Below are 26932 nucleotides of genomic sequence, written 5' to 3' on the forward strand. Positions count from 1 at the left end.
TTGTTATTTATGGTGGAGTAGGATCCTTGCCTTCTGGTTCTCTAGGGCAGGATTTTTCCTTGCCTGAAGTTTGAATACAATGAAACATACTATGTTTGAAACATACTATGAAACATACAATGTCATGTGTGGGAAACAACTACTTACAGGCCAGTAAACTTCAGGCTCTGAAAGACATGGAAATGATTGCTAGGCCTTATCTAAAGATACAGTGAAAACTATAGAGGCTATATTCCAGATCCCTTACAGTAAATTGAGAGTGAAAGGTCTATTTACACTTTGGTATGTAATGGGAGTAAGTAAAATGCAAACTTGTGCATGGGAAAATTGTTCAGTTCTAACAACACTGGAAATCAGAGATGTAGGTCAACAAATGCACATTTCTGAAATACAGGTTCTTCTGAGTACTCCTGAAGTTCTTTGAAAATCTGGCCAAAACAATCCATTTAATATACAGGTTCATATACTAAGCAAGTCAGAACATTTGCTAGGCAAGATGTTTTCATTTATGGAGCCAGCAAAAACACAGTTCTAAGCTTAGGTTATAATGATAAAAGGGTTTTGGAGCAGCTGATCTTAGGGAATCATAAAAACAACCCAATGTTATGCCCCAAGGTGTAAAGAATATGCAGAGTGTGCATTGTGCTTCTAGTGTCAGGACAAATCACTCTGCTTTTTTCAGTGTAACTGATGCCAATGGATGCATAAAGGGAGAAATAAATGTACAGACTTGGATCTGTGGCTTAGCAAGCCAAAATCACAACTTCTCACTTTCATTTTGTAAATTCCTTGAGATTTATATAATTTTTGAAAATTTTAGAAGAATCATAATACATTATTTAACTATATGTGGCAGCTCCAAGTTTTCTGCTATTTATGGCTTACGTCCTACAAATCATTCCATCTTTTAAAAATCTGTGGCCTTTTGAGGGGAGATAAGGGATGGATGAAAGGATTATATGATGCATTCCTTTAGATCAATTAGAGAATGATGACTATACTGTAGTTCCTTATATAACAACTTTTGAGTGCTTCCTAGATATCTATTGCTGCTTTTCACTGCCTGTCCTGAATTCTCATTTAATTCTTCAAATCCTAGGATTGATACTATTATCCCCTCTTTATGGATGAGGAAGCTGAGACAGAGACACACTCCATTACAAACAACACAAAATAAAGGCGCTGGGATCTGAACCTAAGTAATTTGACTCCAACATTTATGTTCTTAATCACTGCATTAGGTGGTCTTCAAGTTCTGTGGATACATTCCACTGTTTAGCACTCAGTTATTCCTTCTGGGTCCTTGCTACTTCTAAGCCATTTATATCAGATATTAGTAAAAAGACAGTGCCAACGTTTAAAATGGCTATTCCTTAGAATTCAAAACACTGCCCCGCTAAAATTCCCAACTCCCACGTGACTCAGAAATTACTCAACTGTCTTTTCCCAAACTCAGTGCTCCACCCAATTAGTTCACTTTGTTGTTGCACAGCAACGGAACCTCGCTACACAGGAAACAAGGAAGGTTAGACCGAGGATGCCGCTGCCCAGTATTCAGCCAGGGTTTGGACCAACCTAATCTACGTCATTGTTCTGCTTCCTGTATTGCACCCCAACGACTTTCCTTGGGCTACATTTTCTTTCAGATTTGACGAAAAGATTCGGAGCCAAGCTAAGAAATCTAAATTTTCAGGTAGATTAGCCAAAAGAAGGAAAAACAAAACAAAACAAAAAAAAACCCGCCCGTGGCGGGACCGCAGACTTTGAGGCAGCAGTCTAAAAGAAGCTCTACTGCATCCGCTGGGGTTCTTAGATTTCTAATGTGTCTGACTGTCAACGGGCCATTGACCCTTTTTTATGTAGTCTTTGCCTTTGGAGTTTACAAGCTGGAAATACAACACACAGCAGGCCCGGAGTCTCTGGGTCCCGTGGAGTCTGAAAAAAGGCCTTTGCTGTGGGGAGCGCGAAGAGATTGACGGGAGCCAGAACAGGAGGGGCATTCTCAGGCGTCCTTTAGAAACACAAAAACCAGGAAGCAGCAAAGGAAGGCGGTATTTAAAAAAAGGAGAGCGAGGAGAAGCCGCGAAGAAAAGCGCGCCCCTCATGGGAACCGTTAGTTGCTTTAAAGCTCTTCCCAACAAACGGCCGCGCGCACAGTGCCCCAACTCTCGGGCGCTGGACAGCTCAGAGCCGCGCGTCTCGGTCAACTGGGCCAATCACGCGTCTCGGCCCTTCCGTTTCTTCCCGCCCCCTTGCGGAGTCTTGAGAACGCGCGCGCGCGCAGTCCCGCCTCTCCGGGCGCTGGGCGAAGAGGAGCTGCGTGTCAATCAATCTGGCCAATCGCGCGTCTCTTCCTCTTCCCGCGCGGCCCGGCCTCTGAGACGCCGCCGCGGCTGGCGCGCCCTCGGTGCTGTCTGGGGATGGCTGAGGGAGGTACCGTGCGGGGTTTGGAGTGGGTGTCTGACAGTTGAACTTTTTCGGGGATCGGATGGGGATTTGAATACTGCTCCCTTTCCGCTGTCATTGCACCTCTCAGCTCCACCTCAGGTTTTGGGTGTCCCGAGGGCTCGTGTGGGCCTTCTGTAGTGGCGGGAGGGGAGGAAGGGCTCCTCTGGTATTTTACCCTGTAGCCTTTGAGAAACTTCATTCCTTTTCACGGTCTCTTCGCTATTTAGTTGAAAACCATGCAGACAGGAGTAAATTTACCTGTGCTTGTGCTCCTTATTCCTCACCCCCGGGGGTCGTTAGTTTTAGGCACACAGCTTCTAGGAATTAGGGTAATGTAACAGGTCTGATTATGTTTAAGTGGGATAATAGTGGGAAATAGAATGTGATCCATAATCAAGAGGAAGAGTAATCAATAGATAAAGGCATAAGATGAACTCAATTTAAAAACTAACCGACAAGCACTTTAAAGAAGTTATAAATATTTTTAAAAAAAATTTTAAAGAAAATATTGGGCTTCCCTTGTGGCTCAGCTGGTAAAGAATCGCCTGCAATGCGGGAGACCTGGGTTCAATCCCTCGGTTGGGAAGATCGCCTGGAGAAGGGACCGGCCACCCGCTCCAGTATTCTGGCCTGGAGAATGCCATAGACTGTATAGTCCATGGGGTCGCAAAGAGTCGGACACGACTGAGCGATTTTCACTTAAAGCACTAAAAGATTTCAATTACATTTTCCTTCATTGTGAAACTGGCTTAATGAGATTAAAGAATTCCTGACTGTTATTCTCCTCCCCCCAGCCCCATAATGGCAGGTTTTGAGACTTTTATCATTATTTTATCAGTCAGTAAAAACAAATGGAGAGTTCTTATCTGAGAGGCTAGCTGGGTAACTTGTCATGAAAAAACTAGTAGTCACCATAATGACCAACAATCTAATTTAGAGAAGTAAACAGAAAATTGCACACAAAAAAGCAAGAATGAATCACAGCTAAGTGAAAGAAGGAAGTTACCTGGCTTGTTATATACAATAATTTGTTTAAAATTGAATATATAGAGGTGTGGGCGAATTTGATTTATGTTTTGTGATTATTTTTTGTTTTTTAGAAGTAAAGCAAGATTTCAAGATGGAAAGTCCATCAAACTCGGCTTTGATGTTACCTAGCACTCCACAAGCTGGTGCCAATCCACCATCTCCCAATTCAAGTAGTTCAAGAAAACAAGTATGAAAATCTTAGTTCTTTCACTGGATGTATATTTCTAAGTATTGCAGTAATGGTGGTTTTAAGTCTACTGAACATTGTTAATTAACAGTGTGTAGGTTAATAAGTTGGAGAAGGCAATGGCACCCCACTCCAGTACTCTTGCCTGGAAAATCCCATGGATGGAGGAGCCTAGTAGGCTGCAGTCCATGGGGTCGCTAAGAGTCAGACAGGACTGAGCGACTTCATTTTCACTTTTCACTTTCATGCACTGGAGAAGGAAATGGCAACCCACTCCAGTGTTCTTGCCTAGAGAATCCCAGGGACGGGGGAGCCTGGTAGGCTGGCGTCTATGGGGTCGCACAGAGTCGGACACGACTGAAGTGACTTAGCAGCAGGTTAATAGGTACCATTTTTATTAACAAATCATTTTAGGTGTTTCCTTTTAGAAAATGTATTGGACCTTCCCCTTAGATTTTCATCCTGACTCAATTATATTCATTTATTTTCAGTTCAGGTTATTACAGCATTCCAAACAAAAAGTTTGATGTCATGGAGGTCTTTGGTGGAAAGATCTTTTTCCTTAATTTGTAACTAAGCACCTAACCATATCAGGCTTGGACTAATTGCTGAACAAATGTTTGTGATTACTGAGATAAGTGTCTCAATGATATTTTAGAAGGGTGCTGGCTTAAAAAGAGAATAAAACTTAGTGGTGCTTCCAGAAATTGAAAGAAATTTTGTGATGGTTACTTTAGATATATGGAGACAGAAAGCCATCTAGTGGTGTCTACCACAGAAATTAGTCTTGATTCCTAGTAGACTTATTTATATCAAGAATGTTTTTCTTGACTGACATTATTAACGTTTGATGCATTTTTTCAGCCTATGAGTGCAACCCTTAGAGAACGATTAAGGAAAACCAGATCTTCATTTAATTCCTGTTACAGTGTGGTAAAACGGCTTAAAGTAGAGAGTGAGGAAAATGATCAGACTTTTTCAGAGAAATCAGCACCTTCAACAGAAGAAAGCTGTTTGGAATTTCATGAAAATTTTAAACACATAGATAGTGAATTTGAAGAAAGTACATGTTTGAAAGATACCTTCAAGAATATCAATGTTTGTGAATCTAAATCACTTGATACTGAGTCATGCAGTGATCTCCAAAATGACTTTATGAATGAGAATCTTGCCAAACATGAACTAAACAAAGAAAAAGCAAAATTGATGAAGCAGATTCAAGAGAAAGAAGACCTTCTTCGGAGGCTGAAGCTAGTCAAAATGTATAGATCAAAGGTGAGAAGAATTTCAGAGCCATTGCCTAATAATTTTTTTGTTTGTTTTTAGATAAATGGTAGGAAAGTATTTCAAAAAGAAAATACAACTTTATTTTACAATACTGAGAAATAAGCCAATTACCAAGAGACCTGGCTTCCAACAACTTTAACTCAAATATAAGTCATAGATTAAGAAAAGAGGTCTTAAACACCAGGTATACATTTTTGAAAGCTCCGGCCCACATTTAATATTCAGTTGAAGCTTTTCTCTCTCGTTTCCATCCCACAGCAGTATTAGAAGTTTCAAATGTTAGCTGCAAATTGCAATGAGAATAGAAGCAACAGTGACAGTGAAGAGAAAAAGGCTAAAAATGGGCCACAGAGTACAATAAAAAGTATTTTTAGTAATGATTTTGTTATTAAATTATTACCAACCAATTATTAAAATGTTTCAAGCATTTTCTTTAAGAAAACAACAAAAATATAATAAATTTTAGATCTCGACCCAGGTAGGTTGAAGTAAATAGAATTTGGGCACTTGGAAGATGACCCTTATTTATCTGGATTATTCATTTATATTGTAATGGCTCTTTTCCAGTTTGTAATCAGTGATGGAATGCTATATCTTATTTGCTCTTTTGAATTTTTAGGATTTCTCTAAATACAACTACTTGAGTTTTATGAAATTGTGACACTGAAAAATATTAATTTGAATGTAATTTTTAAAGTATAGCTGTAGTAGAAAAAGTAGATATTTTTTAACCTATATTGTTACTTCTTTACATAGTTTTGCCTTATTTTTTTCTCTGAGGGTAAGATTTTTACTTAAAACCATTTTTCTTTTTTCCTGGGTAGACGTCCCATTCATGTCCAAATGTGTTACCCTTTAAACCTACTATTCATTGACTGATTTAACAACTTTCATTAAGTAAGTTAAAATAGGATGACATACATTTGTGCCTTTTTTTTGTTTCTGTTTCAGAATGACCTGTCTCAGTTACAATTGTTAATAGAGAAGTGGAGAAGCTGTAGCCAGCAGTTGCTTTATGAGTTGCAGTCAGCTATGTCTGAGGAGAACAAGAAACTAAGCCTTACTCAGCTGATAGACCATTATGGGTTAGATGATAAATTGCTACACTATAACAGAAATGAAGAAGAATTTATAGGTGTTTAATTCATAATTTTTTTCTCCAGAATATCTTTGTGAATGACAACTTAATTAAAAGATACTTATACATTTTAAAGGGAAGATATAAACCATTAGGGCTTGGAGAAAGGTATCCTGGTGAACCTGGATCAATTTAGGGCCTCTGTTATATATAAACAAGGTTCAAAAATGAAAATTTAGTGTTTTGAATAAATTTCCCAAAGAAAACTTGCCAGTTAAAGAAAGGTGAAAAAAAATTTTTTTTAATTAAATCATGTTAAGATAATTTAGAGAATTGTGGAAACGAGTTTTTTAATACATTATTTTATTTATTGTGGTAAAACGTTTTATTTTAAATGTTCACTAGTCCATCTAGTGAACGTCTAAACGTAAACTTGCCTAAAAATACTTGCCTCCCGTAAGTTTATGCCTCTGCCTTGTTTTCACCCATTTATCACATGTTTATCTGGATGGTATAGCAGGTATTTAAACTCATGTTCAAAATTATATTAATTTCTGTCTCTTCAAATTTGTCACTTGTATTCTGTATCTCATTTAGTGAAATGGTCATCTATTTTTTATAAAACCACATATGCTCATTTTCCCACTTCAAGGCATGGTATACAGCGTCTTTTATATTCATCTGCCTTTACAATCATACCTGTGAAAAAGGTTAAAGTTAGCATATCTATTCCATTAATAGGCTTGCCTGGTGGCCCAGCTGGTAAAGAATCTGCCTGCAATGCTGGAGACCTGGGTTCCATCCCTGGGTTGGGAAGATCCCCTGGAGAAGGGAATGGCTACCCACTCCAGTATTCTGGCCTAGAGAATTCCAGGGACTGTATAGTCCATGGGGTGGCAAAGAGTCAGGCACTACTGAGTGACTTTCACTTTTACTCCATTAACAGTGACTCAGCCAGAAACCCGCCGGTACCTAGTCTGTTATCCTGGCCATAGACAGACATATGACCCAATCTGGCCCAGTCCTTGAGAATCTGAAACTATAAAGAAAAGAAAGCCTGTCTCTTTGTGACTGGAGTGGTTGTATGTGAACTTGGAAGCAGAAAAGCTTGTGTGTTTAAGTGTGCCCTTAGAGGGAAAGGCAGAGAGAGAACTCTGTGAGTCAGTGGTTTCTTGGTTCAGTCTTCCTGAGGACTTTCTGGGGTTTTTGGGCCGTTTTAAGGGCTAACACAGCTTTGCTTGGGTTTTTTTGTTTTAGTTTCCCTCTACACCCAACCAAAAAAAAAAAATCTTAAAAAAAAAAAGTACTTCCCTACTACTTGGTAAATAGCTATTACCCTAAGCTTCCCCCTCCACTCCCAAGTGCTCCTTTTTTTCAATCCAGTCCTTCCCCATGAGCCAACAAACTATTGATGTTGGCATATCAGGACTCTGTTCTTGTATGCATTCTGTTAGTGCCCATGTAACTCACCCTTCCCACCCCGCCCCCCGCCCCAATTCTTACCTTCTAGACATTGCCATTGTCACCGGCTTCTGTGAATCCAAGAGGACTGGCCCAGTCCTCACATGGGCCTTCCCTGGCTCTAGTTTTCCCAGATAGGCATCCCTGGGAAGCTATGTTGACCAGCCTCCACTGCTTCTTACTGCTCAGCCTGAAGTCCTAAGTGGGGCTGGGGAAGTGGCTTCCCTGGTGATGGTGCTGGCATTTGACTGCAGCTGCCCCACTGCTGATTAGCACATCTGGAGTCACCCTCAGATGTCCACTTGTAAGAAGTACAGCATCAGTGAGACTCTGGTTTGGGAGAGTTGGGGAGGAGGTGGGGGTACAGTAAGGGGTATTTCTAAGGCATTGGCTGAGGGCTCCAGCAGCTCAGTGGGCATTTCTACAAGTGGAGGGAGATCATGGAGTATGGATGGGAATAATGGGAGAGTTTGGGGCCTAGGGATGCCCTTGAAGCAGTCCCCTTTTAAATAATTTGTTAATTTCACCTCCACTTAATAGGATATATATTTTTAAAGAACTAGTGAATAAGAACTATTTTTATCCATTAAGATGAAAACTAACACTTAGCACTTGCTTTGACCATATTTCTAAAAATATGTTAACTCATTTGAGTATTATAATTACCAAACACTCCAGTTTTAAAGACAAGGAAATTTTAAGATCAAGTGGTTATCCCAAGCAACCCAGCAACAGAGCTCATAAGTCCTATCCTCAAAACCATGTTATGTTTGACCCAGTCAATTATATTACTACTTGATAAAATAGATAATATTTTAAAGGGCTATAAAAATATGAATATAACTGCTGTTAGTTCAGCAGAAGCTAAGAAGAATCAAGAGGGGACTGGGTTGCATGACCCATGTGACTTTCCAAAGCACCTACCAACACCCTCAAACCAGAAGATGCCTCCTGTTGAAAGTGCTGCTATGCTACTAGAATTCATCTTGGGGGCAAGAGACTCTTGTTAATTTCCATTCTATCTATGCCACAAAGATGAGGCATTTAAGCAAGGAGCATTGCAAGATCACTCAGGGTGGACATTAAGAAACAGAAACCACACAGGTTGTTTAAGACCCAGCAATCCACAGAGCACTGTGCAGTGATATTTGTGGCCTTGACTAGTAGCAAATGGAGGCTCCAACAGTTAATTTAGGTGACATGGAAATGTTACTAATGGACACTACCATGCTTAATCAGCCAAACTGACTAGGACTCATTCTAGGGCTAAGAAGGGGAGCTGTCAAAATGATGCTGACTCTTATTTTTCTTACTATTGCCACTAAACAGGTGATCACTGAACAGGTGATCAATTATGGTATATCCTGGCAGTTTTTAAAACTTCTAAACAATTTTTTTTCTAAATATAATATTTTATAATTGCTCTCTTGGCTTTACCTACACCAGTGTACACTGGATATGGTATTGCAGATTAAACTTAACAATTTACGAATTGCAGAACGATGAGACATTGATACCATTTGGAGATTTTGGTCAATGATCCCGCTGATTATCACCTTGGAATGCAGTCCATAGGCTATGGAAAGGCAAAGCAGTTTTCTGAACAGTTAATCTCATTACTTATCATCATCTACATGAATAAAGTGAGAAACTATTTCATGGAAATATAAGAATTCCTATCACCAAATTCCTTCACTTGTGGCTGTGTTTCTCCACACCAAACAATTCTCAAACACCATGTGGATGTCCTGTAATACAGTTCAACTCAATTCTGACACATCTGGAGATAGCATCGGATTCCACAAGATAAGGTCTCAGTCCCATAAGACTGCCCTCCACTTTAGATGTCAACTGAAAGCCCAGATTGTCAACTCTGCTTCTGACCCACTGGCAGTAAATAGGTTCCTGAGACTCCTTCCTTGGGCTCAACTAATTTGCTAGAATGGCTCACAAAACTCAGAGAAACATTTACCAAATTACCATATAAAAGGATCTGACTCAGGAACCTCCAGATGGAAGAAATGCATAGGGCAAGGTATGGGAAAAGACTCAGAGCTTACTTGCTCTCAGCACTCTCTCCAAACCCTGTCCTTGTAGGATTTTATGGAGACCTCCATTACATAGGCATGATCGATTAAATGACTGGTCGTTGGTGATCAATTCAATTTCCAGTTCCTTTACCTTCCCTGGAGGTGGGTGGGAGGGTGGGTAGGTGGATTGGAGGTTGGGACACAGCGTTGGTTCGGGCAACCAGCCCCCATCCTTACGTGCAGTCCAAAAGTCACCTCATTAACAAGACACCTGTACCTCTCTCATCACTTAGGAAATTCCAAGTGTGTTAGGATCTCTGTGCCAGGAATGGGGTCGAAGACCAAATATATATTTCTTATAAATCACAATATCACAAAATGAGAAAACGTGTTTTTTCTGTTTACTAAACTGTTGGGTGGGACACAAAGTTAAGTTCTGTTGTAATAAATATGAGATAAAGATGATTATGTCTAGAATGCTTACGTAGAAAATATCTTGTAATTTACAAATGATTTAGGGCTTGGTAAAAGTAAACCACTTTGTTCACATTGACAGCAGAGGGAATAATCTTTAACATTCTATGATTTTTTTTCCAATTATAGAGAAATGCTTACAGAAGGAAATGGGAAATACAGAAAAATATAAAAGATAAAAATCATAATCTCATAATGTTTCTGGTAATTCTATAAAATTAGAAATGGCAGTAGTGGCTAAGAATAATTTTTTGTCTTTAAGACTGTCTATACTACTACTGTGAAAATATTTTTAATTAAGAATAAAATAGATCTTGAATATTCTGAGATAAAATCTTATTCATTCTTGAATAAAAATAATTCATGTTATTTTAGACATTTATTCATGCAGGACAAACATTTTTATAATGATTAAGACTAAAATCAAACAATTTGCTATCAAAAATATGACACTAAGAGAAGATTCTACTTAAATTTTCTGATATAAGAGAAATCATTTTAACCAAATGAAATTATTTTTAAAATGATTGATTTGATCTTACATTTTCCACAGTATTTTTACATTTGAACAAGAGCAGGAAATGTTTTCATTCTTAATCTTTCAACTTCAGCCTGTAGTATTGAAATCTGATCAGCTTGTTGTTTTGAAATTTTTGTTAACTTTTGTTGTCTCATCATGTTTTCGTATCGTTCTTTGGAAATCTTTTCACAGGTCAGTTTAGACCCTATCCCCAAAATGAAGAAGGAATTAGTTGAATTATTATCTACAGTTTAAAATACAGAAACAGCACTCTGAAATAGTTAAACATATGGAACAAATACTGGTAGTTTTATAACCACTGTACAGATTTTAGGAATTCTGATTACTTTTAAACAAACTGACAGTTAATTAAAGAAAAAAAATCTTACCCATTGCATTACAGATGTCTTTTCTCTCTGAGACAGCCACCAGCTCTTCTCGTAAATTGCAACTTAGGGTATAATTTGCTATATCTTTTTGATTGCTGTACCTTCTCAGTTTTTTAAGCAGCTTTTTGCAGTTCTCCACATTTTTTTTGTGGGTCTGAAATTTTTGTTCCCAGGACATCCCACAAAAATAATTTTGAAAGAAAATATTTTATAAAGATATTATTCTTAAAATTTAAATACATTGTCATCATTAAGATATCTTACCACCATACCCCTAGTGCTTAGCATAATGCCCACACACAGTAGGTACTTAAATTATTTGTTGAAAGATAGAATGGTCTGTTAATACACATTTTAGAAGAAACTTTATATATTCTTAGAAATGAGAGATTTTAAGAACACAGCCTGGAGAATACTTTGTTTCCATCTTATATATGTTAAACACTCAAAACTGAGTGCTCAGGCAGTTAGGGTAAAACAAAGCCTTTACAATGGCTAGGAAAAACTATCAACACTTCTACTACATAAAATCATAACCGAATGTGAAACAGGAAATTGACCTACACTCCAGTAGCCCCAAAGGATGTTGAAGTGCTTCACAACCTAAATGTCCATTAACAGATGAATGGATGAAGATGTGGTACATATATATAATGGAATATTACTCAGTCATTAAAAAGAATGAAATAATGACATTTGCAGCAATATGAACAGACCTGGAGATTATCATACTAAGTGAAGTAAGTCAGACAAAGACATATCATATGATCTTGTTTACACCTGGAATCTAAAGAAAATGATACAAATAGACTTATTTACAAAACAGAAACATACAGATTTAGAGGACAAACTTATGGTTACAGAGCTGGGGAAGGGTGGGGGGGAAACAGAATGGAAGGTTGGGATTGAGATATACACAGTTCTATATTTAAAATAGATAACCAACAAGTGAAGTCGCTCAGTTGTGTCCAACTCTTTGTGACCCCATGGACTGTAGCCTGCCAGGCTCCTTCGTCCATGGAATTTTCCAGACTAGAATAATGGAGTGGGTTGCCATTTCCTTCTCCGGGGGATCTTCCCAACCCAGGGATTGAACCCAGGTCTTCTGCATTGCAGGCAGACTCTTTACCATCTGAGCCACCAAGGAAAGCAAGAGGATAACCAACAAGGACCTACTGTATAGCACAAGAAACTTCGCTTAGTATTCTGTAATAACCTAAATGGGAAAAGAACTTGAAAAAGAATGGATACATGTATATGTATAACTGAATCACTTTGCTGTACACCTGGAACTAACACCATTATTCATCAACAATACTCCAATATAAAATTAAAATATTTTTTAAAGTCCTTCAGGCTATCACAATGGTTATGGTTGCAAAGACACTATTTAGGGACCTCTAATTACATCCATCCTAAAGGAAATCAGTCCTGAATGTTCACTGGAAGAACCAATGTTGAAGCTGAAACTCCAATACTTTGGCTACCTGATACAAAGAACTGACTCATTTGAAAAGACCCCGATGTTGGGAAAGTTTGAAGGCAGGAGGAGAAGGGGAGGACAGAGGAAGAGATGGTTAGATGGCATCACCGACTCAATGGACATGAGTTTGAGTAAACTCTGGGAGTTGGTGATGGATAGTGAGGCCTGGCGTGCTGCAGTCCATGGGGTTGCAAAGAGTCGGACATGAATGAGCAACCGAACTGAATTACATCCTGAATATCATTATAAAAGACCAAGTTTTTATAGGTTCTATTTGGATTCATGGTTTGAAAACTATTACTTTGTTCATATCATTCACAAATACTGGAAATATAATGATCAATATCTTTGATTCCTACCTTATCTAAAACAGCAATAGTCTGCTCCATTATTCCAATCTGAATGGCAATCAGAGTCTCATAGTTTGGTTCATTTAGGTACTTTGAGAGGAAAAAAAGAAACCACAAAGTAAGTATATTTTTCTATATTTCTTCCAAGAGATAATTTTATAAAGATTATCTTAGTTTTGGAAGTTCTGTTTCTCATAAAAAATATCTATCCAAGTGAGGATTGACTTGACTTTGTGCCATAATCTTTACTCATGTTCAGTTACTGATGCATTCACCTATATACTAATAACTACCAATGCCTAGTTTATTTTCTCATTCATTCATTTATTCAACTCACCAGATATTTACTGTGTTTTATTTGACAGTGTCTCATGAGTTCCATATTAACAATATCCTACTAATAGTTAAAGATACTGAGGGAGATAACAAAGATAGATAACATGACCTAGACATCAAGAAGAAGAGAATAAGTAATATGATACACTGCCAGAAGATACATAAGTGACATGCAAATTAAAAGGTGGTTTGAGATGGGCTATGATTTCTCTGAGCTTGGGAAATCAAAAGGCTTTATGGATTAGGTGGCATTTAAACCAGACCTTCAAAAGTAGATTCGGGATGTGAAAAAAATTGAGGAAAAATATTCCAGGTAGAAGAACCAGTATTGCAAAGGCACAGAGGTAGAATCCTAGAAAATATAATCAGTTTGGTTTGAAAATACTGGTGTGTAAAAGACTAACAGGGGAAATGAATTTGAGAAAGATTGAAGGACACTCAACACCACTTAAGAACTTGAAAATTCATTGGCCAGGTAAGAAGAGGAAGTTTAAAATAGAGCAGAGTAGGAATGTTAGAGCTGAATAGGAATGTGAATCTATAGATGAGATAGAGAAAAACCCAAAGTCAAGAGACTTGTTAGAAGATTGTTATAAAATACTAGAAACCATTGAAAAGGAAGAACTGAAGCAAGGTAAAGGCTAGGGGCCCAAAGAATGAGGGAATAAATGGATACACTAGGCAAGGCTTGGAAGACAAGGGAAGCAGAGGAATCAGAGGACAGCAACTTTAACCCCAAGTGAATGGCTGAAAGAACAGAAATAAGCAAAAGAAGAAGAGGTGCTGTTGGGAGATCACACAGAAATAATGCTTGAGAAAGGTCAGGTTCAGAGAAGTGAGACTGGAATTGAATTGGAATCCAGAAAGCTTGGATGAGTCTTAGGAGTGATCATGGAAGTTAGAAAAAGAGAAGTCATCAAAGGAGAGGACGCGGAAAGAAACACAGAGCTGAGGGCAGAATCTTAATCACTATACTTAAGAGGTAGAAACAAAAGAGAAATCAGGAAAAGAGGCAGAGTGATTTGACATGTTGGAAGAAATACAGGAGAAAGGAGGGATGATCAAAGCCAAAACAACAGGCAATATTAAAAATGAAGATGGACCTCCCAGGAAGTCCAGTGGTTAAAACTCTGCTTCCACTGTGGGGTGCGAGGGAGTTTGTGGGGAAATGTACATATGATCCCTGGTTGGGGAATTAAGATCTCACATGCTCCTGGCCAGAAAGAAAAAAAAAAAAAGAGACAGAGGGAATGAAGATGGTCAATGTCAAATACTACAGGGATGGTGATGACTGGGAAAGGGATCACTAGATTTAACATTTAGGAAATTCCTGGTGAACTGCAAGATAGAACTATACTACTGACTGGGTCACAAAGAACCAGAGGCAGCAAATGTAAACTACAGAAGAAACAGACAGAATCCAGAGTCACATTATGAAATACTATGCATAGGACATGCTTGACATCACAGAGCATCTTATTAAATATTGGTTGAATGAGTGAATACTTTAATGACTGAAATTAAAATTATATAGTGGGGCACAGGGAGAACTTACCTTTTGACGATCTCTTGAAAAAAACAGCATCTGAATATCCCAAGCCTTCTGATTTAGATCTTCCATTTCCATCTCCATCTTCTTATGTTCCCACTCAATCTGAAATATTCCTTTATGGACTTCTTTACTTTCCATCATGCTAGCAACTTTCTTTTGTCCTTGAGTCTTAAAAAAAAAATCACACACACACAACTGGCATTCGTATTAACATTCTGCATTCAGAATAGTTGAAGCTGAATGCTTTTCTTAGAAAACACTTGGAATGCAGAGATAATTCTATCTTCTTTTAAAAATGTAGCAGACATTAAAAATTACTTCACAGGCACAATCTGATCATGATATAAAGCAAAATAGTTACTAAACAGAAAGGATTATAAGATAATTTGGCATAGCCAGTTTACTTTTATGTCAATGATTAGGCAGGAATTCCTTCTGCCATCATCAATCTGTACATGTTTGTACCCCTATTCTCCCCTGCTTCTTGACACTAAAGATAAAGGACTGTAGTTTAATGCACTAGGCACAACAGTATCTGGTTGGTAGCTAGTGAGAAAATAAGAGAATTGAATAGGTTAAATATAATATTTAATCATTTGGATGTTCTATACTTCACTTCAAATGGACTACATGAAGTTCAGTAATATTTTCATATTTTCATGTTCCCCCAGATTGCTAACAGTGAAACTACTAAGATTCTAAAATAAATTTGCATGTGAGTTTCATCAGTTAACATTTTATATTTTTCCTCTCTTCTCCTTAGGGAACTTAGCTTTTTCAAGATCATTAGACTATGGACTACTTCTCTTTGTAAAAAGTAGTATGGAGAAGGAAATGGCAACCCACTCCAGTATTCTTGCCTGGAGAATCCCATGGACGGAGGATCCTGGTAGGCTACAGTCCATGGGGTCGCTAAGAGTTAGACAGGACTGAGTGACTTCACTTTCACTTTTCATTTTCATGCATTGGAGAAGGAAATGGCAACCCCTTCCAGTGTTCTTGCCTGGAGAATCCCAGGGACGGGGGAGCCTGTTGGGCTGCCGTCTGTGGGGTCGCACAGAGTCGGACACGACTGAAGCGACTTAGCAGCAGCAGCAGCAGTCTTTAAAAAGACTACTACTCTTTTTAAAAATTATTTTTATCTTTTGATCACTGCTTGGCCTCAATTCCTCGAATTTCTCACTTTCAATGATATTTTCTGTTTGCTCAGCCACCCAGATCCCATGAACATACCCTTGATCTTGTCAACACCAGATCCCAAATCTTAAGGTCAAACATTTCTCTGCAGCAGTATCTCTCAAATGGGCAAAACATTGCCCCACCAGCGGACATTCAACTACATTGGGAGGCATTTTGGCTGACACAACTGGAAGGGGAGGCATTGCTACGAGCATCTAGTAGGTGGAGGCCAGGGGTGCTTCTAAACTCCACACAATACACAGCACATGAGCTCTCTCCAGCAAATAACCATCCAGCTCAAAAGTCAATAGTGCTGAGGTTGAGAAACACTTCTGTCAAACTACTACATCTCCTCTCTGCTTTCCTTTCAATTTTTTCATAAGATTTATTAATAGTCCTGGTCTCAACTTCCTCACTTCATATTATTTCTTCAGCCATCGCCATTTGAGCTCCTGAACCAACACTCCGAGTGTTGAGAACCATGCTCTTGTCAAGTAATTGATATAGTGCATGGTTCCCTCTTCCATGGAACTGTTTATTTCATGGTTTTTAAGTATATAGAAGATCAATATGGAAATAAAGGATTTGAACAAGACCTAAGAGACATACACAGAATGCCTCACTCAGTACCAGCAGAATATACACTATTCTGTATTCTCAAATACAGACCATATGTTTAGCCATAAAATGAATCCAAATACATTTTAAAAGATGAAAATCATACAAAGTGTCTGATCTGACTACAAAGGAATGAAACTAGAAATCAATAACAGAAAGAAAACCTGAATATTTGCAAATATGTGGAGATTCAATCATATATTATTAAATATTCAATGGGGTCAAAGAAGAAATCATAAGCAGTATTAGAAAATACTTTTAAATGAATGTAAGTGAAAATAGAACATACCAGAACTTACATAAATCCTTCTCAAACACTTAAGAAAAAAATTGAAAAGAAGGGAATACATTCAAACATTTTATGAGGGCAATATTTCCCTGTTATCAAATCCAGAAAAAGACACCACAATAAGAGAAAATTGTAAGTCGATATCCTTGATGAATATGGATGCAAGAATCCTGGACAAAATATATTAGCAAGCCAAAGTCAAGAATACATTAAAAGGATCATACACACACACACACACATACACCCCTAGACATATGTTCAGACTTCTGAAAATCAAAGATAAAGAGAAAATCTCAAAGGCAGACACACTATATTAAGAGGTACAAAGATTAAAAAGATACAGTAGGCATCTTATCAGAAGTTCTGTAAGCCAGAAGAAGATGAACAACTTTAAAGTGAAAAGACAGAGAGAGAGAGAGTCTGTCAATCCAGGGAAACCAGTAAAATACCTTTCAGTAATAGAGGTGAACCAAAGACAATTTCAGACAAAGGAAAACAGATTTCATTACTAGCAGACAATTCAGTTAAAAGTTCTTTAAGCAGAAGGTATATAATACAAAACAGAAACTTCAATCCACACAAAGAAAGATCTCTTGAAATGGTGAAATTGAAGGGAAATAGAAAATCATTTTTTCTTTATTTTTAATCACTCTAAAAGACAACTGACTGCTTAAAGGAACAAGAGTAATGCAATATGGGTTACGAGCAAGTAATACATGTAACAACATTAGCACATAATTTCCAAATAGCCCCAAATTCCCAAATATTTGGAAATTAAATAACATACTTCTAAATAATCCATAGTAACTTCTAATAGAAAGTTACATGAGGAATTAGATAATATTTTAAATGGAAAGAAAATAAAAATACAAACTATCAAAATGTGTAGAGTGTAGCTAAAATAGTGCTTAGAAGGAAATTTTTAACATTAGATGTTTATATTAAAAAACAAGCAAGATCTGAAATTAATTATCTAAGCTTATCAAACATCATTAGGTGAGGAAATTGACTCTAACAAAATGATGGTATAGTAGAATGAACATTTAACTCCATGGTCTTGAACTTCTTTTTACCTTAAAATTATCTGGGAAGCTTTTAGAAAATATATCCATGTCTAGATGTGGGGCCTGGACACACGTGTAAACTTCTTCAGGGTAGGAATCACCTACTGACTCAACTGAATGATTTCCCATAGAAATGGGGGAACATGAAAAATATTTGGCACAGCAGGTGACATGTTTTTTTCTTTTTAAAAAATGCTAATTACCCGAATCACAGAATTCAAGTCTTCAATTATGATCTTGTTGATGAGGATTGCATCAGAATAATCCAGCATTAACTGGAAATTCTCCAGTTCTACCTGTCCTTGTTTAAGGAGGATTTGGATCGTCAAATTCAACTGGAATTTCACTTTCTCTTCCTGTAATCTAAATTGAAAAAGACTTCAAAATAAGTAGTTGTGACATATTTATATTTCAAATTTCACCTATAATTTGATATATACATTCAATAAAATATGTATGATATAAAATTCAAAATTAATTTTCCTTAAGCTGAAAGGAAACACACTGGAGATTAATGTGGAAAATATTTTTCCAATGACAAGCTGTCCTAGAGATCTCTGTGATACTTCTTTTCTTGAGGATATGGAATTACACTTGGGCTATTTACAGAATGGTATGCACAGAAACACATTCATAAAGTTTTACTTCATGATTAAGAAAAGATTAATATGCTTTTGAACGTAAGTGGAAAAAATCAGAGACACTACCAAATAACAAATCTCTTTAGGTAGATTTGTTCTGACTTCATGTATTGATCTCTGATATTATATTAACAATGTTTAATCTGCATGCTACTTATCAAATCTATTTTTAGGTAATCCATATACTTGCTTATCACCTAGATCTGAAAATGATGTTTAATGATGAACTTGGAGACATCAGAGAAGTATTTATCAATGTGGCTATAAATACGGCCAAAAGTGAAGTAAGGACAGAAGACAGTATCTTAGTCACTCAGGAAAATGCAACAAGCTCCCCTGAAGAAAAATACTAGCTTATGAGGCATACAGATGGAAATTTCTTGGATATCTGCCTAAATTTCCACACTGTTTTGCCTGTGTGGCTTGAGCCTAAAAGTACTTACTAGCAGAAACATATTCTTTGTATTTTTATGTGGAAGGAGATTAAAATAAAAGCCTTTCCCCAAACTTACATGTTTGTTAAGTAAGTCACAGGGATGTAAGGTATACCATAGGGAATATAAATATAGTCAATAATATTATCAGAATTTTGTATGATGACAAATGCTAACGAGGCTTATCATGGAGATCACTGAGTAACGTATAGCAATATCAGATCACTATTGGTGCATCTGAAACTAATATAAGTAAATCATACTTCAAATTCTAAAAAGGAAAAACATTAAAAAGTAAAAAAAAAAAAAAAAAAAACTTGATGGTTTGCAGTAAGAACAGGGAGCATGAAAGTAAATTTCATTCTGAAATAAGGTCTTACATAACAAAATGCACTTTCTCCAAGAGAAGCTATAAAGCACGAATAGGTAAAGTCAGTGCCAGCTGTAAACCCGTGAGTCAGCACTCTCCCCCCATGATAACACAACTTAATTTAGCCCTAGCTTATATTTTGAAAACATGAACGTGAATGAAAGGTTCAAATTACAGGATGAGCTCATGGAACACTTTTTCAATTTCATGTTGCACCTTCTCATCATCCTCAGTTCTTCTCCGTAGGAAAGCCACCATTTCTATTAAGCCAGCAGCTTTCTGCTTTACCTGAAGAAATCAAACCACAAACATCTCAGAACATATGGAGCTTTAGAAATAAAAGCAAACTAATTTTAAAGAACTTGAGAAATATACATCTTTTAACTTTATTACAAAACTTAAGTCCAACTTTCTAATAAATTAGTAAAAATTTAAATCCCTGCCATTATGTAATATAAGAAACTTGAAACTTACATGGCACATCCCATGAATAATTAGAAAAGTATCCCCCAAAAGTGTCAAAATTGCTTCTCATTGAAAGACAATAGGCATGCAGCTAGGATTTTTCTTATATCTTATCATCTTAGACAAAATTTTACAGTCATAGATACTTCAACAAAAATATGACAGCCTCACACATGTGGCACCCAATTTAGGGAATCTGGGGGAGTGGAGGCAGGATGTGGTCAAGAAGCAACAAGAGGAAGGAGTCTTTTCCCAATTAAACACACTCTCAAATTGCTACTGTTTTTTTACATTAACAAAACATTCTAGCAAAACTATAACGTTTGTTCTGGTTGGTTCTGGTGAAATATAATTCTAGTCTATGCAAAAAGAGATGAACACTACTCAAGACCAGAGCAGACAGAAGAAGTTGTGTCTATAACAGTGTTGTCCTAGAGAAACGTCATGTGAGCCATCAATGCCAGCTGCATACATAATTTTAAATTTTGTAGGAGCCACATTACAAAAGTGAAGTGAAACAGGTGAAATTAACTTTACTCTTTTATTTAACACAATATATCCAAAACATTATCATTTCAACCTGTAAAGAATATAAAAAATATTGGGACATTTTCCATTCTTTTTTTCATACTAAATCTTCTAACTCTGCCCATATTTTCCAATAACAGCATGTCTCAATTAGAACTGTCCACATTTATTTCGCATAAAAAATAACCATGTGTGGCTAATGGCCGTCATTTTGGATAGTGGGTCTACAAGTAGGCCTGTACTTAGCCCTCAATCGGACTAGGGTTAATATTTTATTTCTTTATAATTATTATTAATATTACTAACTGCTACCTTAATGGGAAACCTAAATAATTAGCTTTTCTAGAAGGACTGACCACCAGAAACTATATATTTGATACTAGGATACTAAGTGAAATGAAATACAATAGAATGATAAAATGTTATATACTTTCTGTTCATTTTCCACTTTTGCTCTTCTGGTCATGCAGAAATGTTCCCAGACAGAGGTGTCCAAGCCTTCTGGCATATTATTAGTACTGTCCAAGTCATCCATGGCTTTCATTAACTGGGCAAAGGCATCCTTATTCAATTTCCCAGATCCTGGTCGCTCTCCAAAAGGCACAAGACTGGTCGTTTCTGCATGTATTTTGTGTTTGTGAATCCTGGTATTATCAATAAAAGCCCATCAACGTTTCATATTTTCACATACAAAACAATCACTGTTAAATAATATAACCTTTAGCAGAGGTGTGACACTGCATGGCACTTCCCTGTGGTTAGTGGGTGGATTACTCCAAAGAGAAAAGCACCTGCTGGGGCCTTTCGACATCTTTGGGATCCTCAGACATGACCGTAAGTGGACGACAGATGTCCCCCAACTGCAATCAGCACTGGAAGCGTTAACTGCACAAGAAAATGTCTCCCTTCTGGGCATTTTAAGCAGGCAAGTAAATGCCTGAGAGAAGTGCGGATGTTCCCTGGTTCTGGCCCACATGTCCTCTACTGATGTCTTTGTTGCAGGTGAATAGCCTGGAATGTGTTCAGCTATGCGTGCACCTGGAGAAGTGCCTCTTTTTTATCTACATTATGGACTGGTTTTGTTTGCCGGGCTGCAGCTGGGAAGAGAAGGGTACTGAGACTTGTGCCAGCACTTACCCTCAAGGCACCTCACAATGTGCTGTGAAGTTACTATAGTTACCCTCCTTTTCTAGAAGGAAGTGAGTCTCTGAGAGAAGTGACTGACCAAGGCCACAGGTCTGAAAGGTGTGGAGTTAGTATTTAAAGCTAATGCTGCTGGACAATACAGCTTATTCTTTTTCCATTACTGCCTTTCGATAGGTCTCACTTCTTTCTTCATAGGCATATATAACTCACTCCTTTAAAAACAGGGAAACCAAGATACAAGGTTTGTTCTAGGCTGAATTTCTCAGGTTGCATATAATCTGTCAAAAGTGAGAGAATCAGTCTGTATCTTAGACACAGATAAGCCTTTGTGACAAACTCCGTGATTCCTACATTATGTTTGATTAAAAATTACAGAAATCTGTATGGGTAAAAATTTGGAAATTTGTGAAATTAATTGTTTGGTACTCTCAAGTATCAAAATCAGATATTTCAGAACTATGTTGATAATGGTTATTGTCAGGCATTCATACTGGCATTTTTCAAACTTTGTCTTGAACACAATCACATGAGATGCTCTGAGGAAAGGGTCTGGAAAACACTTCCTACTCTATTTCTCACGTGGGATGCAAAGACTACAGAAAGTTCTGAAATGTTCTTCAGCAAAGAAAATTATATATCTTTTTCAACCCTGTATTTCCTTAAACTTATTTTGTCCTGGAAGCCTTTTATGTGTAATTCCAATTCACACCACAAGGGATGCATACGTGTTAGAACACATCTTGGGAAAAACAGTTTATAAATCTGTCTGCTATCTATATCTTGTCAGGAACGACTTTCATGTATAAAACAGAACCTATAATAGCACTATGATTACCTAGACACTTAATTTCTAAATAATGAAGTCATCAGTCTTCATTGTACTGTTAAGATATAATAATCTTTAAAAAACTGAGTTAAGATAAAAATACTTCGACATTTTCATGTAAATGATGTTACACCGAATATTATGAAATAATTTGGAGAAAAAGCTAAAATCTAATAACAATTTTTTTTTCTCAGAAACATGATAGCAAAGGAGAAACAAACCTTGGTCGGCGTTTAAAAAGTTTGTAGAGTATATCCACCTGATGACTGGGAATTTCAGAAAATTCCTTTTTAAAGCTGCGATCCAGAACCTAAAGAAAAACATATCATTCCCAGGATTGCAACTTTGTTCAGAAGGCTTTTATCTGTGAAAATACTCTTTAAAATATTAATTGTATCACTTTGATTTTTAAAAATCCATGAATATTTGGTTTATAACATAGACTTGTTAAAGGGTGACCACTCACTGTGCAAGGATTTCACAAAGATTTACCTTAAAGAAGAAGCACCTCAGTAAACTAAAAATATTATTTCATATAAGAAGTCTTAGAAACCACTTAGAACTGAAGTGAAGTGAAAGTGAAGTGTTAGTCACTCAGTAGTGTCCAACTCTTTGCAGCCCTATAGACTGTAGCCTTCCAGGCTCCTCTGTCCTTGGGATTCTCCAGGCAAGAATACCGGTGTGGGTTGCCATTCCCTTCTCTAGGAAATCTTCTTGACCCAGGGTTTGAACCCAGGTCTCCTGCATTGCAGGCACATTCTTTACTGTCTGAGCCACTAGGGTTTTATTTAGAACTGAAGTTTCACAAAATAATATTTATAAAACAGACAAGGTACCTCTATTTTGTTAATTCCATTCTATTCTTCTGTTTGCTTTTCTATCCTAGTCTTTTCCATTTATAAATCTGCTGGTCATAGCCTACTTAATTGATTTCATAACCAGCTAAGGGGGATTGCAACCTGAAGTTTGAAAGGCTCTGAAGTCTAGATGAGCTCTCTCTTTTTTTGTGCAAGAGAAAGTTTAAACCAGAGGGAAGTTTACAAACATTTATTTTACACAATGATTTTTAGAAATACACAATGGCATAGAATGGAGTTTACCCATAACTGAGAATTACAGTAGGAGAAAATTCTATGAGAAGATTAGATTGTATCCCTTTTAATCTTCCCCAAATCCAGGCAGCAGCAATGCTATCACACTGGGAAGTGACTGAGGCAACAGCTCTCACTTTGTCTTCCGCCAGTAAGTTGTCATAGTGTTCCTTGTACGTATCCAGGTCTTCTCTAGACTTCCGGATGGCCTCTGTGGTCTGGTTCTAGAATAACATCAGAAATAGAAGATTGGAACTGGAGAGTTTTCAGGATAAATACAAATATTGAGCATACTAAAAAGAAGAAGGAATTCCCTGCTGCTGCTGCTGCTAAGTCGCTTCAGTTGTGTCCGACTCTGTGCGACCCCATAGACGGCAGCCCACCAGGCTCCCCCGTCCCTGGGATTCTCCAACCAAGAACACTGGAGTGGGATGCCATTTCCTTCTCCAATGCATGAAAGTGAAAAGTGAAAGTGAAGCCGCTCAGTCGTGTCTGACTCTTCGCAACCCCATGGACTACAGCCCACCAGGCTCCTCTGTCCATGGGATTTTCAGGCAAGAGTACTGGAGTGGGGTGCCATTGCCTTCTCCAGGGAATTCCCTAGTACAAGATTAATGTGAATTGAAGTATCAATTACAGATAACATTCATAGTAGAAAGTAAACCCACTGGAGGCTTTGAAAGGACAAACATCCAATCACCTGTTTCAAAGTGTAGCCAGCTCTGTACACGAGTGTGTAAGTGACCAGGGAGCATACTACACCCTTGGCAGAGCAGTGTGGGTGATGAAATTGCACAGGCTTGGGAGTCATGTGGGCCTGGGTTCTGAGAGACTGGATACATATTAGTAAATGGAGGATGGCCAGGCCATATATAAAAATAGAACTGACTCACAGTCTGCAACCAGCCAGGAATTGAAACCACAACCTCTGCAGTGATTGGCCCCTAAACTGTCAGAACTTGGTCAATAACTTTCAGCTTTCCTAATTTTTGCCATCACTTTCAACTGAGGACCAACCAGGGAAAGCCAAATCTGCTTCCCAAACCAAACACATTTAGGTAGCCCAGGTTCTAATTAACTTGCCCCAGGCTTCCCCATGCCAACAAGTCTTAATCAGGATACAGCTGAAGCCCTTTCTTATTTTCATTAAATGGCTTTCTCATCCCCCAGCCTGCCTTTGCGTGTCTGGCAAACACAAGTGAATGTCATATGATACTTTAAATCATTCATTCATAAATATCATTTATTAATACTATTAATAAAACCTGACATCTTTTGAAAATTATGTGACAAGCATTTTGTATTCATTGTATCTTTCATGAAACATATCTATTAGCATTTTTAAAAATATTACAGCTTTTCATTCTATAAGCTAACCCATTACTTACATATTTAGTGAAACAGAGTGCCAAATGGCCCACAAAGAACAATACACCCTAGACAAGAGCTTGAAAATGTCTTGTCCAAGGTCCCATAGCCAGTCAGTGGTTAAAAGTCCCAGACAGGCAGCCAAGGAACACACACACGTTTGAGAAGGAATGTAGAAAGAAAGAAGGGGCCAGGCAGGAGTGTGGACTCTTGTCAAGTGGGAGCAATTGGTCAGAAACTGCTGATACTCAGATATCAGACACTGTATTTACCCTCTCCTCCTGCTTCCTTGCAAGGTAGTTGTTCAGGAATGTTTCTCTGGAGCTTATTTCTTCATCCAACAGCAAAGAGAAAATAAGGTTGTTTATTTTCAATTCCTCCTGTAGAAATATTTTAAAAGGGGAAAAACAATCAATGTGCCCACCTGGGAAAGGATTTTCTATTGAGGGTCACAGACTTGGCACTCACCAAGCAAGTTTATGACACACGAGAAAGAAAAATTCTTTTCAAGGAAAAGGGAATATAAACTTGCAATAACTACTCAGTTGTTTTTACCTTTGTTCAATTTTCATCGCAAGATAAAACATATACATAGGAAAACACATAAAACAAATATATAGTTTAATGAGTTATTATTAAGACAAAACACCACTGTAATCACCACTCAATTCAAGAACTGGAGCTTAGCCACAGCCCTTCCATGTGCCCCCATCCTCATCTCAACTCCAATAATAACCATTGTCTTGAGTTTTGCAGTAATCACTTCCTTGTGTTTCTTTACAGTATTATTACCCAAATACGCATCTTCTGGGTATGACTGTATAACTTGTCTGTTGGAAAAACTGTCACATTTTGAAAGCCTATTATTATCCACAGGTTCTCTTTCAGCCCTTTCTTTCCCTCACATTTATTTGTAGTTATCTGTAGTTTCACCTAGTCTGAGTTTTGCTCACTGCTCACTTATGGTGAGTTCAACAGAGTCCTTTACCCCATGTGTTTCTTGAAAATTTGCAGCTGGGTCGGGGGACAGATCAGACCTGTGTCTTAAAAGACCATAGGGGACATGGTGTTTTTTGATCAGGAAACAGGTAGTGTCAAATTGTCTTTCTTTCTGAGACGTTAGCAGCTGTAGATCTCAGTGCTTAGGTTCATTAATCCTTTGAGAGCTGCAAAATGGTGATACTGTATTTCTAGCATTCCTTCTTCACTTATTAATTGAAATCCTTTCATAAAGGCATGCTTCTCCCTATCTGCTATTTGGTTACCTGGCAGTGTAGTTCATACAGAAAAGCAGAGTAAATTCCTGACGCTTTATCTTTATTAGTTTTTAGATAATAAACTGGAGAAGGCAGTGGCAACCCACTCCAGTACTCTTGCCGGAAAATCCCATGGACGGGGGAGCCCGGTAGGCTGAAGTCCACGGGGTCGCTAAGAGTCGGACACAACTGAGCGATTTCACTTTCACTTTCATGCATTGGAGAAGGAAATGGCAACCCACTCCAGTATTTTTGCCTGGAGAGTACCAGGGACGGAGGAGCCTGGTGGGCTGCTGTCTATGGGCTCGCACAGAGTCGGCCACGACTGAAGCGACTTAGCAGCAGCAGCAGCAGCAGATAATAAACTGGTTGTTATCCTTTGAAGGCATTTTTAAAATATCACAAATTCATTAACCTAATAAATTTGATAGGCTTCAATTAATTGCAATTGTTATCATTGTTGAATCTTAAATTGTCCCATTTAGGGGATCTTCTAAAGTGGACTCCTTTTGATAGTAGCCTTTAATAATTTCCTCATTGTCTTGTATGAAAATCTTCCCTGGTGGCTCAGATGGTAAAGCATCTGTCTAGAATGCGGGAGACCCGGGTTCAATTCCTGGGTCGGAAAGATCTCCTGGAGAAGGAAATGGCACCCCACTCCAGTATTTTTGCCTGGAAAAACCCATGGATGGAGGAGCCTGATAGGCTATAGTCCATGGGGTCACAAAGGGTCAGACACGACTGAGTGACTTCACTTATATGAAAGGATGTTTTGAATATGTCTTTTAAAAATAACAGCTTTATTAAGATGTCTTTCACAATCCATACAATTTGGTTCTTTAAAGTCTGTAGTTCAGTGGTTTTTAAACTTATATTCTCAGTTGTGCGACCAACACCACAATTTTAGAGTATTTCAGCACTTTAAAAAAAAAATCCGTTAGCAGTCATTTCGCATTTCTCCCCACACCTTCCAGAGGTCTTCCTGCCTCCACCCCAAGGCAACTGCTAATTAACTTTGTCTCTATGGATTTGC

General features: G+C 37.8%; 2 protein-coding genes across 10 annotated transcripts in view; one reads left to right on the forward strand and one right to left on the reverse strand.

The window, feature by feature from the left end:
- Positions 1 to 2354: 2354 nt before the first annotated feature.
- Positions 2355 to 6596, forward strand: SFR1 (SWI5 dependent homologous recombination repair protein 1). 2 transcript variants are annotated; one of them, XM_024985886.2, is made up of 4 exons: positions 2355 to 2452; positions 3549 to 3664; positions 4529 to 4939; positions 5903 to 6596. In XM_024985886.2, the coding sequence occupies exons 2-4, from the start codon at positions 3569 to 3571 to the stop codon at positions 6092 to 6094; spliced, it is 699 nt and encodes a 232-aa protein (XP_024841654.1). In that variant the 5' UTR covers positions 2355 to 2452; positions 3549 to 3568; the 3' UTR covers positions 6095 to 6596. The 2 variants fall into 2 exon arrangements, with proteins under 2 accessions (XP_024841654.1, XP_003587924.2); XM_003587876.6 differs by having other exon boundaries at positions 2355 to 2433.
- Positions 6597 to 9903: 3307 nt separating this feature from the next.
- CFAP43 (cilia and flagella associated protein 43) overlaps positions 9904 to 26932 on the reverse strand; it is a 100335-nt gene continuing 83306 nt past the window's right edge. For 6 of the 8 annotated variants that reach the window (XM_015460666.3, XM_059881860.1, XM_010819895.4 and 3 more), the window contains 10 exons: positions 24916 to 25023; positions 23413 to 23499; positions 22406 to 22494; positions 20643 to 20856; positions 19395 to 19507; positions 17978 to 18137; positions 14628 to 14792; positions 12746 to 12826; positions 10904 to 11057; positions 9904 to 10719 (listed from right to left, as the gene is read on the reverse strand). In XM_015460666.3, the coding sequence (XP_015316152.2) occupies positions 10553 to 10719; positions 10904 to 11057; positions 12746 to 12826; positions 14628 to 14792; positions 17978 to 18137; positions 19395 to 19507; positions 20643 to 20856; positions 22406 to 22494; positions 23413 to 23499; positions 24916 to 25023 (1338 nt within the window). In that variant the 3' untranslated portion in view covers positions 9904 to 10552. Of the gene's footprint in view, positions 10720 to 10903; positions 11058 to 12745; positions 12827 to 14627; positions 14793 to 17977; positions 18138 to 19394; positions 19508 to 20642; positions 20857 to 22405; positions 22495 to 23412; positions 23500 to 24915; positions 25024 to 26932 lie in introns of those variants that run through there. The other 2 variants (NM_001205849.3, XM_059881862.1) reach the window with 2 other exon arrangements.

The sequence above is a fragment of the Bos taurus genome, chromosome 26 (assembly GCF_002263795.3).
Source record: "Bos taurus isolate L1 Dominette 01449 registration number 42190680 breed Hereford chromosome 26, ARS-UCD2.0, whole genome shotgun sequence".
Classification (NCBI taxonomy): domain Eukaryota; kingdom Metazoa; phylum Chordata; class Mammalia; order Artiodactyla; family Bovidae; genus Bos; species Bos taurus.

What these genes read in the sequence shown, in the direction of transcription:
- SFR1 (XM_003587876.6), top strand. An exon ending in CAAGTAGTTCAAGAAAACAA is followed by an intron (nt 3,665 to 4,528) that starts GTATGAAAATCT and finishes GCATTTTTTCAG; the next exon opens with CCTATGAGTGCAACCCTTAG. An exon ending in TCAAAATGTATAGATCAAAG is followed by an intron (nt 4,940 to 5,902) that starts GTGAGAAGAATT and finishes TTTCTGTTTCAG; the next exon opens with AATGACCTGTCTCAGTTACA.